At 33.9% G+C, this 14,937-nt stretch overlaps 1 protein-coding gene across 2 annotated transcripts in view; it reads right to left on the minus strand.

Annotated features, from left to right (window-relative positions):
• Nucleotides 1–14,937, minus strand: part of side-II (sidestep II transmembrane protein) — a 339,951-nt gene that overhangs the window by 59,349 nt on the left and 265,665 nt on the right. For both annotated transcript variants that reach the window (XM_085195977.1, XM_085195968.1), the window contains exon 10: nt 2,805–2,964. In XM_085195977.1, coding sequence (XP_085052103.1) covers nt 2,805–2,964 — 160 coding nt within the window. The remainder of the gene's footprint in view (nt 1–2,804; nt 2,965–14,937) is intronic.

Here is a 14,937-nt window from a genome sequence, read left to right on the forward strand (position 1 = left end):
TGATTGAGTGGGACTAACAATATATTTACGTTTCGGGTTAAATTAACGAAGCACAGTTTCAGGATAGAAAATATTTTTGTAGCTTTATACCTTATTCCATTTTAAGACCCAATTACCACCACCTTATTCCAGTTACCATTCCAGAACCAGATTACTACCTATTATTTCACTATTGATACACTATTGATATTATTCCGATATTTTTCATCGATTATAAGCCAATCTCATACAAGTACCCTACATAGTATAACCGTATACGAGTATGTCTACAGCTAAAAAATTAAAAGATAAGATTAAACATAAAATTACATAGTTACACACCCTCTAAAACCCAAAACTAAGTTCCCAATGACCTTATGTAGTTCGAGAGTAACTGGTTGGAATTGGGGCAAGGAGCAATTATGTCGCACGCATTAATAATGAGCCGGCCGCAATGCAGGGACGTACACGCACCGACACTTAGTGAAAACCAAATGCTGAATTTTGAACATCTAGTTATATGTAGTTGATGTTATAATATATGGGTTGAGTATATAGTTTAAGTGACGGTTGTGTTTGGTTCCTATTTGGAAGAACATTTTTTTTTTATTTTCTCTCTCTGGTAAAAAAGGTGGACATAGCGCAGCGTTGTTGTGTTGAGTGGCGAAACTAAACGCCGCTTCTTGTTTTACTGGAGTTATAAAAGTAAATTATTTAAATATAGTCATACTTCTAAGTGAAAATCGAACTTAAAACTATTGCGTTCACGTTTTAGCTTCAAACTGTATCCCGCTCATAGCCGGAGACGGAGACAGAGGAAAACAGAGAACTGCAGCATTCTTGAGGCATTGCCTGCTTAATGACGATACTCAAGACCGTGCTATGCTTCGTTACTAGAGCGAAGAAATGAAAATATTAAATAATTTATTCCTCTGAGTGTGAATTGAATCCACAACAGTCGTTTACAGTTTCGCACGCTTCTGCCCCTGTGCCGCTACTGGCCTCAAATCAGAAAAAAAAGTTGATGAATAACAATGAAACAAATTTGCGATTAGAGAAATAACCATACTTAAGTCAGTATTTAGGAAATTGTTTTACAGCTTATACTACAAATATAATTCAAATTTCCTTACAAACGCCTCGTGTAGCATTTAACGAATGACGAGGCCGGAGGAGGTGACCACCTGCGCCCCGTCACGTTACAGAAGAAAGCCCAATTTATGCCCTTTATATTTTATACCTCGCTTAATCACTTCAATCTAGCGGCATAATTGCCTATTGTTTAGGATTTCCGGGGAATCCCCAAAAATGAAATTAACCAGTAATACACCTGTACTGTTTCAAGATGAATGATTGTTTGTCTTTATACGTCTGTTATGAGTAATGGAACTGACGGATTTAGACTTCTAAAAAAAATCCCGCATTGCAGGATAGGCAGAGGGACTGTTCGTCTTATTACCAGAGCAAAAAAGGAATATATTCCTTATTTCATTCATTCCATTCATTCGTCCAAGTAGGAGCCGAACTCATGATCATCGCATTCAAAGTCAGATACAACTGAACCTCTTCATATAGACTTTTTCTTGAAAAAGTTACCCCTGTGACACTTTTATTAATATTTTTAAATAAAATGGGGATATTTATAAAATAGATACTATAAAATTTTAATATCCAACTCAAATAAACATTTACTTTTTAAAGAAGACCCAATAAATACTTTCAAAAATGAAGTAATCTTTTCAGGAAAAGGAACAAAACAGTGTTAATTTTGTATAAGTTTCCGTATTGTGACTTCTTAATTCGTAGAAGCAATGGCGGTCACCATTCATTTATTCAGGCTATTGTCCACCTCGGCGTGATTGTTTCCCAGTTTCGGATTCTGACCTTGCCTACCTACCTACTTGGAAACTCTCGTATAAAAATTTGTAGCAGAATTTATATAATTTTAAATTTATTCTATCACTAGGAAATATATATATTTGGAGAACATTAACTAAACAATTAAAATGCTATTGCTATTTGGAAAGTAAAATTCCATTTTTCTTATTCCTGCATAATTTTCAAAAAAACCTTTTTTTATTGTTAAGACCCGGTACTTATTAAGAAATTTTCATGCCAAATTTCGGCGATATACACTGTGTAAGATCAGCTGTGCAGAGTCTGTCAATCAGTATGAAAAGAAAATCTTATGCATGAATTTATTAGAAGGAACACTTATTTTCTCTTATTTTATCTAATATTTGACCTATATAGCCAGATATTTCTACCCCAGTAATATAGTAATATAAAATTCGGGCAAGTAAATTTGGTAGGATGTGAGTGCATCGAGCAAATAAGGATGGGGTCCGAGCGGGCCATTATTCTGAATTCCCGAGCTCTGTTGTAAATCATTATAGTCGAGATGTAGTACGGCGGCGCGGCGCAAGCGGAAAATTTGGATAGAAATATGTTACTTATGAAGAATCTTATTTATCTTTTAGTTAGAAAATAATATATGAATTTATTGGTTTTTGTTGATGTCTTATTTATAAATTTTCAGTTGGTAATTTGGTTAATTGGTGGTAGGGATTTTTCATTTGTGTTCGAAACAGACGGGACTTAGCAGCTTTACACTCTAAGCTGACAATATTATGTTACTTATGAGTTCAATAATAAAGAAAAAGAAGATAAAAAATTATAAAACTTCGCAATATTCACTTAGTATGCATATAAACATACCTACATACAAAAGATATCTTGAAGGTAATAGGAATATTATTTTTTATTACAATACTATTAATTATTCAAATGTACTTTTACATAAATTTAAAGTGATAAAAACTTACATTTAACTCTAAAATGGAGTTCATTAGACACGGTTTCCCCTTCAGCGTTAAGCGCCGAGCACGCGTACCGCCCGCTACTGTGCCGCGTCACCTTCTGCAGTACCAGGCTCTGGTTGCTGTGGAACACTCGGGCTGTTGCGTTGTGGGCGAGCGGCCGATCCTGTGGAGGAAGGGCATATTAGAAAAGGTTTTTTTGATGAGTTAGATGCTCTCTGTTCGATAATCTAATCCAATCCTATTTGGCGTCAATTACATGTATAGATGTTTTTATGTAAGACGTCATCGTATAAATCGTCGACATGGATCACAAATCATAGTTTTTGATATTGGTACAGGTTTGATCAGTAAGAATAGAAACGTGGTTAAAATTTAGAATTTTCACCTTTTTGACCAAATTAATTATTATATTTTATTTGTATGAATATAAGCAATTAAAAATTTAAGAAAATACTGTCATTATTAATTATTTAGTGGTGTACCTACTATCATTTGTCTTGCAGAAGTATCAAGCATAATATTTTGATCGTATTCCTATAAATTATTAACAATAACACGTACTAACACTAAGAATAATCTCAGACTTAGAGAATCCGCAAGAAACATAGCGCGAACCTGTTTATTACTTATTTATATTTTTGTACCAGCAGTATTTTACTGTAGCCTTTATTATAGTAATAAATTAACGAAGTAAATTGCCGCAATGAATCTCTCTCGCAACTTACTCAAGCAAATACAGGTGGCTAGTGGTGCGCTTCATAATCATAAATCCTTAGGCGCAGACTAGGCAATGCGGCGAACTTAAAACTGGTTCAGTGGAACTACAATTGCATCAGCCCACTCGGGAAATACAGGCTTAGTTTTCTCAAAGTGTTTGTTAAAGAGACGGTTTTGAATATACAGTAGGTACCTACTGTTGTTAGTACGCCTGGAGATTTGGTCTGTTGAATTAAGGTTCGCGTATTTTTAATGATTTTTATTTATTTTTAAAATTGTAATGTTTGTGTATTTTGTATTCTGTTTGTTTCCCTAATAAAAATATAAATAAATATAAATATAAATAAATAGATACATTACACGGATTTAAATAACTATGTTATCAAATTTGAGACATTTGCGCTTTGAGCTTTGCCCCAGTGCAGAACGAAGGAACATGAAATAATAATTTAAGGTATCTTAATTATTTTCGGGAAATAGAGAGTTTAACCACTAGGTCACCTCTGTCTATCCCAACTATAGAAAAAGGGTAAAACTGCTTTTTAAAATTATTATCACTAACTAACTAAACAAAATAAGCATTGCCAATACAACCAACTCCGTCCATGCCCGCGTACCATATAGACTATAGAGCGTAGGCCATCACCGCACCTAACAATAAAACTGAACGACAGCATAAACACGGAGCTTTTAAAAGCGTTGAATAAAGTTGCAAACGTTTGAGGACGTTTAGCAGAATATGATTATTTGCACAAAGGGGTCCATTACGTCAGTACAAAAGGTAGCGGACAATGCCTCAGCGACGACTGATTATTTCTTGTTCCCAACAAAAGGATTTCTAATTATTAGAGCAGATAAGTGAGTTGGAGATTAGAGGAGTTCACTGCAGGTGATAGTTGTGAGGGGAACGAGTGTTGGCTGCGTGCATGAGGAGATGCTTCGATTTGTGTTTAATATTACCAGGCTTCAACAAAATACGTCCTTTTAATATTTGAAGAGTCGGAACTTAAATAAGAGGAGAATTTGGAGAGAGAATTACCTTTCGTATAGCATAATTATTAATAATTAGGTTATCCAAAACAAATAGGTACTATCGTCTAATTCAATTTCACTAATTACTATCCAAAATATACCCAAAATTTGCACTGCAGGTTCACCTCGATCCGTAAATTATCTACACAACGATTTCCATATTAAAATACAGGAACCCCAAAATAACAGACCCTTCCTGTTTATCCAGCGAAACAATGATGTACTCAAATTAGCATGGATACGAAATTCTCACTTCGCTTCTACGTAGTATAGTACGGTTCGCGAGTTGTGGCCGCCCTGAAATTAGTTCCACATAGTTGCGCAGATCTAAATTTAGGATTTGTTTTTATTTTTTATTATTTTAATATAGTGAACAATGCGCATAACGTCAGAGAAACTAGCATTATGGTGGCCACGATTCGCCGACTATACTATACAAGCGTTACAGCTATGGGGAAGAAGCAAAATTTCATTTCTCCTAATGAAGTCGGCGAAGGCAAACAAAAACCGTCCGCCAAAAGATACTGCTTCGGCCGAAATTAAAAGAGACATTTTAAAGCCGGTCTTTGTGTATAGATTGAAATATACAATCCTTGCGGCGTGACGAGGCGTCGCACTCGAATGTAAATAGCGTTATCTTTGCTTCCTTTCATTGTTTCTTGTTTTTTTCATATCTCGGAAGATAGCATTGTTCAACTGAGTAATGAGTTTAATTTAGATTGTCCTTTTAACGGGAGTGGAATAGATTATGCGAAATATTCAACTTCACAGGACAAGGACGTCTGACGCTTGTGGATTCGATTCTGACTCTAGGAAATGAAATTATATTTAATTTATTTTTAATTCCCGTAATCAATATTTCCAAAGTAGAAAACAGAGTATATTAGCATCAGTTTCCCTCTTCTCATTCTGAAATGTGAGAAAATATGTGAAACAAAAAAAATGTTAATTCACCTTAGTAAGATCCCGTAACAAAGATACAAAAAAAATCTCATTTAAAATATATGATCATATCGATATAATTTTTTACAATCCATACCTAAATTATAAATTCGAAAGTAACTCTGTCTGTCTGTCTGTCTGTCTGTCCTTTACGCAATCAGGGCCAAACCGCTAATTCTATTGTGATAAAATACTCATATAGAGATACTTGAGGGTCCCGGGATGAACATAGGATACTTTTTTTTCTCATATTTGTAATATTTTAGATATATACCAATATATTAAAATAATTAATTTGACAAGCAATTTATTCCGCCATTTTAATAACAATCGTCGCTACGCGTTGCTAAGCAACAGCTTGCAAAGTTTGCTGTTTTAAGAAAACGTCACCCACAGTGAGTTTGCTTAATGCATACATGGCGCGCGCCGATATAGATTTATACAAATCACTTTATACAAATCATTAACAAAAATTAGATGATTTCTATAATTTGATATTCATCCTTATGAAAATAAATATAATAGTCACTTTTAGCATTTCATCTAGATGGAAATTATAATTTACTGTATAACATACTAATAAATAATTAAGATGTGACTGATTCCAAATGACCTAGCCTTCGGGCGGCATAATATGAGTATGACCGACGCGAACGGGCGGATGACTTTGATGATTTTGTAAATTTTTATAGATTTTCGAATTACTATTATTTTTTATGTAATTATTTGCTGCTTATAATTAATTTATCTCAGTTCGGTTATCTATACCGATGTTATACACTTAAAATATCGTAATTTTAATCATTTGAGATTTTATTTAATATTGTTCGCAAAAATTAATAATTATTTAATATAGAAAAATGTTTAGTACGCGCGCACAGCAAACTTAAGGTTTATTTTTCTAATATTAAGAATTTCCTTTAGTTACTTTTACTTCTTTGGTTTGTTCATTTCGGTTACTCAGATATTTTTTCTAATAATAAATCTCCACTTATTATTATTTTTTAACTTATTTTAATGATTTAGGCTTATATTTTCGCGAGCGTAGCCGCGTCCGGGCCCACTAGTATATAATAAATTGATAGACATATATATGAGTGAAAATATAGTATAATGTATGTGGGAGGAATTTAATTTGATAACTTGATGTTTGAGGGCTTATGCTCTAATATTACAGACATTTTAATATGATAAGCCGCCGCTTCCTTTGTTGAGACATGTTGTATTTTTAGCCTGCTGTATATGGTAACAGAAAATTGAGGTGGTGGATGGCGCAGTACTGGACTGGTTGTGGGTAAGATCCAATTCAGCTTCACTTTGTATCCTATATATAGCAGGATAGGCAGAGGGAATTTAGTGTTAAAACACTTCATTCCCCACTTTCTGCCGAATTTTTGAAGCAACTTCGTGCTTTTTGCCTTTCTTCGTTCTGGTAAAGCGATGACTTTATTGTTCTTTGTCTCGGAACTTGTAATATTGGTAAACTCTTCACCACCAAACCGATGATTTATACGTTTCAGAAGTAAATTACGAGTATAACTACAAACATACAAGTATATATGTATACATTATTATGTAACATACATATGGCCCCAATAGTAACGATTCACGCAGCGCATTAATCCAGAACTCGTTAGTATGCAAATAGAAATAAAACAATGCTAGTAATGTTCAAAAACAAACGCAGTGCTCTAAAGTAATGACTGCGTGTGGATAGTGAATTGAAATTATATATATTACTTGAATCATATATTAATAATATAATATATTATTTTTAAAAAATTTTTAAGCTTCACCCCACGCATACCTCACGCTGTATAGCAGGGTAGGCGAAGGGAACCTAGTGTTCACATCGTTACCATCTTTCTGCCCAATTTTAAAAACATTGTATGTCGAATGGTGGAATTGCTGCTAAGCCACCCTATATTGTATACTCGTAAACGAAAGTGATTGAATGATGTATTGATTTGACTGAAATATAATCTATACAATATTTTTAATTGTTCATTAACATAGTTATAATATTTTGCTCTAGCTATGAGCCAATATAGATGATGATTCTTAAACTTCAATGAAAATTATAATGAAATTCTTAAAAGAAAACAATCTTCATAGTACCATAAAAGGAGTACGAGTATTCAATCAAGAGCGCCCATTATTATGGGGCTGAGTTCTAACGAGTACAATTTCGAATCACCCGCGATAGCGAGGGACCCCCACGATCGCGGAAATAAGTCCCATTAACGAATACAAAGGAAAATTTTGTACCTGATAGCGGTGCTTGCTTATTCTTTGAAAGATACCATATTTGTGAATTTAATATAATGTATGTTTTAAATTAAACTTTTTCCCCGACTTTAAACTTTAATCCCGACGTATAAATGACTTCAAAAATATTCAAAATATTTTTGAAGTAGTCTTTGGTCATGGGTAGGCATTGAAACGTGGCACTAAAGTGGCATTCCTATATAGGTATATATTAAACCAATCTTTGTATTGCAGATGCGAGCTATTCACGCAATCTATAAATACGGCCTTAAAGATGTCTTAAGGCAAAAATTTCAAGAAAATTTCAATTTTTATATTTTTAGCGTACTCATGTAAAAGTGGGTAGATTTACGTTAAAAAAGACTATAAGATCAGCGAAATTATGTCAATCGGAAACAGTTGCTTGTAGGCGATAGCCCTATCGGAAGGAAGCTTGGGTGTATTGGGTAATACATATCACTTATTACAATTACGTAGAATCTCTTTCCGAATACGTTAGAAATGTATTTTTATCGTGTTTTTTTAAAAACGCTAACCGCTTCCAATTTCTAACAATATTATTAATAAATTCCAATATATTGCAATTGGATTAACATTATTCGATTAAGTCGCCATTTTCATCTAAAAGAACAATACCAAATAGAAACCCTTAAGGCAAGCAATATAAAAACACAGTGCTCAATAAACAGCAACAGGTCGCGATACAAAAATATAGATTAAAAGTACTTGTTTAGAGTTACAAACAGAATTGTTCGGGGCAGAACGAACAAAGTACACATCCCCCATACTCTGAGAGTTTTATTTGCTTCGGCCTTCGACTGGAGCGTGCCGATGCCCGCCCCTGCCGGCTTTGTCGACTGCTTTTTAAAATAAAACTAAAATATATATTTGTACTAATACTATTATAAAAGTTTACTTGTTCTTCTGGTTCTGAAAGGAATGACTTTGATCATATTGATCATATTGATTACGCTATTATTGGAAATTTTGTCAACAGAACGTGTGTTTTAAAAATAACTGTTTGAATTTATGATTCATCGAATAAAATTTTTATTTCGCCTCTTGTAACGCAAAACAATACGCAAATCCAAAGTGAAATGGGATAACTTAATAATTAACAGACTTTTTCGTGTCTATATGGGGAGTAAAACAACAGAGATCAACATGTAAAAGCCAAAAACAATATAATAAATTAAAATGTAAACTAATAAAATAAATTGTACATTGAAAAAATTTACATATGTGAAATAGAGAACTAAAAGTATAGTAAACAAAACCAAATTGAAATTAATTAAAAATTGATAATGAACTTATATTGTTTGTATGTGATATTTACTGCTCTAGCAATAGAAGAGAAAGAAATTAGAATCCACAAATGTCGCGTCCAAGTGCACGTCCCATCTGCATCGAGATTGTCACGTAAAATATGAGAAAACAACACTTTCTGAACAAATGACATACCTACGACACGTCATTCCACTTCAGTGAATCACTTACAAATGACAGTGTGGACACTTTTGTTCATTAAACCACTAATAGCGAATAGAACTATAATAATTTACGAAAATGCAAACTGCCCCAAAATGTTATTAAACAATGCCCAAAATGGTGATTTTAATGAAAATTTCGCAGGTAACATTTGTATACGCGATCGACCGCAATCATTTTGCACTTTTTGCCGCTTGAGCTTTAAACGCGGCCATTTGTCGCGTCGTCACGCCTCATTGTTTTATATGTGATTGTTTTTGAAAAATGTCCCCCTGTACGCGATACGCCCGAATTAAACCCACAAATTTACTGCTCTTTCGTTTTCATGTCGGATTTTGTATGTTATAAAACCTGAATATCATGAATTTTTGTTTTGGATAAATAAATGGTGTTCTTGCTGGATAGCAGGGTTTGGCATGGATGTCATGATAATGAAGGAGAACGTGCTGAGATGATTTGGGCACGTCGAGGGGATGAGTGAGGAAAGAATGAAAAAACTATTTATGTAGCATCAAAAGCGGTAAGAGAGGAAGGGAGAGATTCTGGTTAACCTTTAATATTGGAGAAAGGTCACGTAAATAGCACAAGGACTCCAAGGAGTACTCGAATAGAATCAGTGTAAGAATACTCCGCTCCTCACACATAGTTTTTGGTACATTGTATGTTGAGTGGTGGAGCTCAACGCTGCGTTTTATCTGCCGAAGCGGGAAAATGAATATAAATTAAAAGTACTAAATAAAGTATACCGTAGAATATATTTTTCATTCCAATATTGTATATTTTTGGGCGCGTCATAACGTAGTAATGGCTGCGAGCCGGGATCGGTCATCTCTTAAGAGGGTCACTCAAAACCTCCTCTCCCGGGGGACCCAAATGTTTCATTATTAATGCGGACATTATCTAACATATTAATATTTCTTACCTGCCGGAAAGCATTTCGTTATTATGTACCTGTACCTATATAAAGCTCGCGTAGTATTATAGGGTAGGCAGAGAAAACGTAGTGTCATGACACTCAGTTTTTAACGCACCGCCCGTATTTGACACATTGAGTGCTAGAAATGAGTACCAAACTTTGTTAAATAGGTAAAATAAAAATAATTCATCTATCCAAGTGAGGATTGAATCTACTACCACTACATTTACAATCAGGCACTATTACATTATTATTTATTTTTGATCATCCTCTATATGCAAAAGGGTACCACCCAATCACTAAATCTTCCCACTGCACCACAAAACCAACTACTGCAATACTTATCATAACTTCTCAAATATATCAAATACTTTTATAAAAGACAGAAAATCTAATTTCCTAATACAAATTTAAATACAAATATTAATATTAATAATATTGAAACTAATGTTGAAAGTCATTAAAATAAAATGCATTAACACGAGTGGTATTGCACTACTAGAGCGGGCTGCATGGTGCAGGTACCGTGTATTTGTTAATTTAGTTCACTGAAGCGTTCACTATTGGCGGTGTTAGCGAAGTTGGAGCCGGCAATGTCCCGCAAAAACGTTTAGTTTAGATTAAGCTTTGCATTTATATAAACTGCTCTCTTCTGTTGTTTGTTTGTACTGTAGTTTGATTGCAATATTTAACTCACTTTAGTTTAGTGTTACTGATTATGTTTTATGGAATTAGCTTAATTGAAAGTTTGTACATAAATATAATGTGAGGAACGGCGTGTCTTAACACTAAGTTCCTAGGTTCTCTGCTTCTATCCAGCTATGTCATCGGGATACAGCGTGAAGCAAAAATGCATACATATACAGGGTGGAAGAGGCAGCGCTTCTTTTATTGAAACTGCATATAGGGTAATAATATATTTCAAACCCACACCTAAGAAATTAAACAAGGTACCTCAACAGTTTGGACGTAGGAATTTTTTTCATTTCACGATTTTTATCCATACCTGTATTTCGTGTGACGCACACATACGTGTGCGACGTTTCCGATTTGACAGGTAAGTGTGTGCGTGCCTATGTTATACTTTACAAATGGCGTTTTGTTTTAAAACGATAATTTTATTATTTATTTTGTTTGAAAAAATAACTTTTTCATTTTTGGGAATTATTTTTTTTCCGAATTATATTAGGCTTTTATAGAGTAGTTAAAACTGTGGTTTCATTTAAAGTGGTGCTGACAATTCCACCCTGTATAATGGTTGAATTAAAATACTGCATAATTTACTTTAAGAGGGCACATAAAAATAATTCAGTTTCTCGAGTGTCGTAAGAACTCACAACCATCCCATTTTTAGTCAAACGCTGTTCCACTGTGCCACGACGGCATTTAGTAAACACACAAAAAAAAACTTAAAAAAAAATCAAAATAAATAATTTTATTTATTTTTTTACGGTGATTTCGTCTTCTTAACATATACTCGTAAAATATAGATGAGATCAGTCGTTGCGCACACACGAAAATGGGGAGCGGAGTGTCTTAACACTAGGCTCCTCTGCTTACCCTACTACTAAAACTAAAAAACTAAAAAAATAATATATAAATACAATATATAAAAATAATTCTACAATTTATTTATATCGCATCGTCAAGACATTATACAAAGTACGCACATATATAGCTCGTTGTGCGTAATACCGCTATATTGGCCTTTTTGTTCGTCTCCAGAGATCATGTGTTCCGTGAAAGGATATTACGTTATAATGAATTATTTCCAGCCGCAGCTACACTGCTTTATTGCCATGTCAGATGTAACGCTACCGAATGTGAATGTCACACATAAATTCTTCTCTTATACAACGAGGGCTAAGAATCCTCGAGACATAGGAAGTTTAGCGAAATTCCTATAGCTTTTACAGTCAAATATGCTAGGGTCAGGCATTGTAGTTTTTTTTTATTTGGTTTAGTTTTTCTATAATTTTCTAAAGTGCAATAAGCATTTTAATAAATTTCTAACAATAATAATATTACTAAGCATATGTTTTAATACTACTATGCCTGCCTATCCTGCTATGCAGGAAAAAAATGACATAGTGACAGAACGATAGCAATTGGAAGAAAGGTATTTAAACAATATACTAATGAAATATTTAGATCTTTATTACTTACAAATATACGAAAACTATGTGTTAAAAGAATATCAAATATTAATATGAATTTAAATTTGTAATCAGTTTTAGGATCATATTTCACTCCACCCAATTTTTTACTTAAAATACAATTAAATTCAAAATATATTTTGCAAAAGCTTATAAAAGCTTTACTGTACCTTCCTTTTCCGTTTATATTAAAATTTTAACTTGAAAATTCCAAATTAAAATCCTGTTTCATTTTAATTGGGTAAGAAAAACGAGAATTCCAACGAGAATGTCGTCGAATATTAGCAGATATAGCAATTGCTTGACGTTGTTCCAATATTTTTTTTAAACACGATGCAACACGGTGGGCAGTGAAGTCACAATGAATCCACGGAATGCTAAATATTATTGTCTGTTATATTAATGTTAACATCTTTACTTTACATTTTAAGGCAATTTTTTTTGCCTCAGAAGAGGATCGAATCCATCTATAAATACTAGAAATACATAAAAAGAAACGTAAATGGTACGTATACTTGGCACTTCTAGAGCTGTCTAGCTCTAGAAGTGCCAAGTATACGTACGTACAAGATGCATTTAGTAAAACAATATTTGAGCTCTCAAATCCTCAGAGCCTAATAGCGACTAACTTACAACTAAGTGAAATAGGAAATTTCAATGAGAACATTGTATGCGCCGGGGTAACTCGCAAGTTAAACCGAATATCCGATCAAATTTGACAAAATGACTCAACTTCAAACAATATAAGTAACATTAGTGAATTAGCTCGCGCTACCAACTTCGCCTAAAGTCCATGTCAGACTACGTGCAGTGCATCGCTTACTTTGCAAAACCTTTACATAAAATTGTAAATTTATATATTTTTTAACTGTTTATGTGTTAGTCGAGGTCGTCTTCGCAGAGGCACAAGGGTATGATTGATTAAACATGATAGTTGTGGGGTCCATCCCCAATCGGAGTCTTTCCCACTCTGGCTGTCTATTTAGAGTGGATAGACTACCAGGTTTTGCTAGAATATATGGAATAGGGATATTGTTTATATGGTTCCTTTTATATAATTTGATTAAACAGCAAAATAACATTTAGGAACATATTTCAAGATAAGTACATGTCTTGGCATGGGCAGGAGAGGGCGCTAGCGAGCTCTGATTCACTTCGCCTCCGTGCTACTTTGTGTTCATAAAAACTAACAAGTGTGATAAAATCTAGTGAATTGGTAAAAAGACAGTGCAAACCCAACAAATTATAACATACAGTGTGGGCAGATCTCAATAACAAGTAATAACGTAAAAATCTGTGGAGTTCAGTGCCGAAGGTTTTTCTACTAACCCAACGCACCCCACGCCACTACAGCGCAGAACAACGTCTAAGGAATAAACAGACATGCTCAAGAAAGCACACTGTGAGTAAAAATCAACAAGTGCAGCTTAAAACAAAACCTCAAAATTATAACCTAACAGTATGCAATGATTTGCAATAAAAAATAACCACAACTTATATAGAAATTAACGCCATCTATTGACAGAACCACAAATCAGCGATCGATACAGTTGCCGGTCACTTACGGCGAACTTTAGCACAACTCACTAGAGGGCACCTACAGTTCTAATATATAGCTAGACACGATATCTCATCTATCATGGAAGAGGTAATGATTGCTCTGCGTAAAATTCAGAGCGAACTCGACGCACAAAAAAACACCATCTTAAAAAGCAGCGAAAAAGTAACAGAAACAGTAACACAGAATATAAATAGCATTTTAGAAGAAAAATTTAAAATTTGGGATGAAAAGTATGATAACCTTAAAGAAATGTAAAAAAATCAAGAAAAACGAATTTATTTCATAGAAAAACAGGCTAGAAAAAATAACATCGTCTTCTTCGGCATCGATGAAACCGAAAATTCATACCAAATGCTGGAAAATATCATAATAGAATTTGTAAATAAATATTTTTCTCTAGATCTAAACCAGAGAGATTTACAAGAAGTGAAGAGAATCGGTAATAAAGGAGAAAGGTCTAGACCAATAATCGCTACATTTACTACACTTGGAACAAAAATTAAAATATTCAAACAGAGAAGAGAGGCACTAAGGGAAACAACATTCTATATAACGGAGGACTACCCGAAGCAAATACTACAGAAGAGAAAAGAGCTACAAGAGCAGGCTAAACTCGAGAGAGAGAAAGGCAATATAGTAAAAATTAAATATGATAAACTTGTGTTAATACCTAAAAACAAATCTACGGGTAAAAATAAAAGAATACTGTCAATATCTCCTGAAACACCTACCTACGATGTTACTAAAGTACAGGCTAGCAAGAAAAACCGACAACACACACAAATAAGACGAACCTCTAGTCTATCTGAAGGAATTGTGAAACCAAGTATGCTTAACTTCTTAGTAAGTAAAAATACAAACAACACGCCAAGCGTTGAGTGCAAAACAGCCGACAAATACTAGCAATTACCGCCCTCCTCATAAACAGAAAAAACGCAACAAACAACTTTAGCAACTATACCTTATCTTCCAATCCGGCTGGTCACCGTGGAGGATCAAGACCAAAACCCTCTAAAGAAAAAATGCCACACATCCTCAGAAATACATAAAAATACT

This window comes from Heliconius melpomene, chromosome 1, assembly GCF_056956725.1.
Source record: "Heliconius melpomene rosina isolate 202511_hmr_F chromosome 1, ASM5695672v1, whole genome shotgun sequence".
NCBI classification, from domain to species: domain Eukaryota; kingdom Metazoa; phylum Arthropoda; class Insecta; order Lepidoptera; family Nymphalidae; genus Heliconius; species Heliconius melpomene.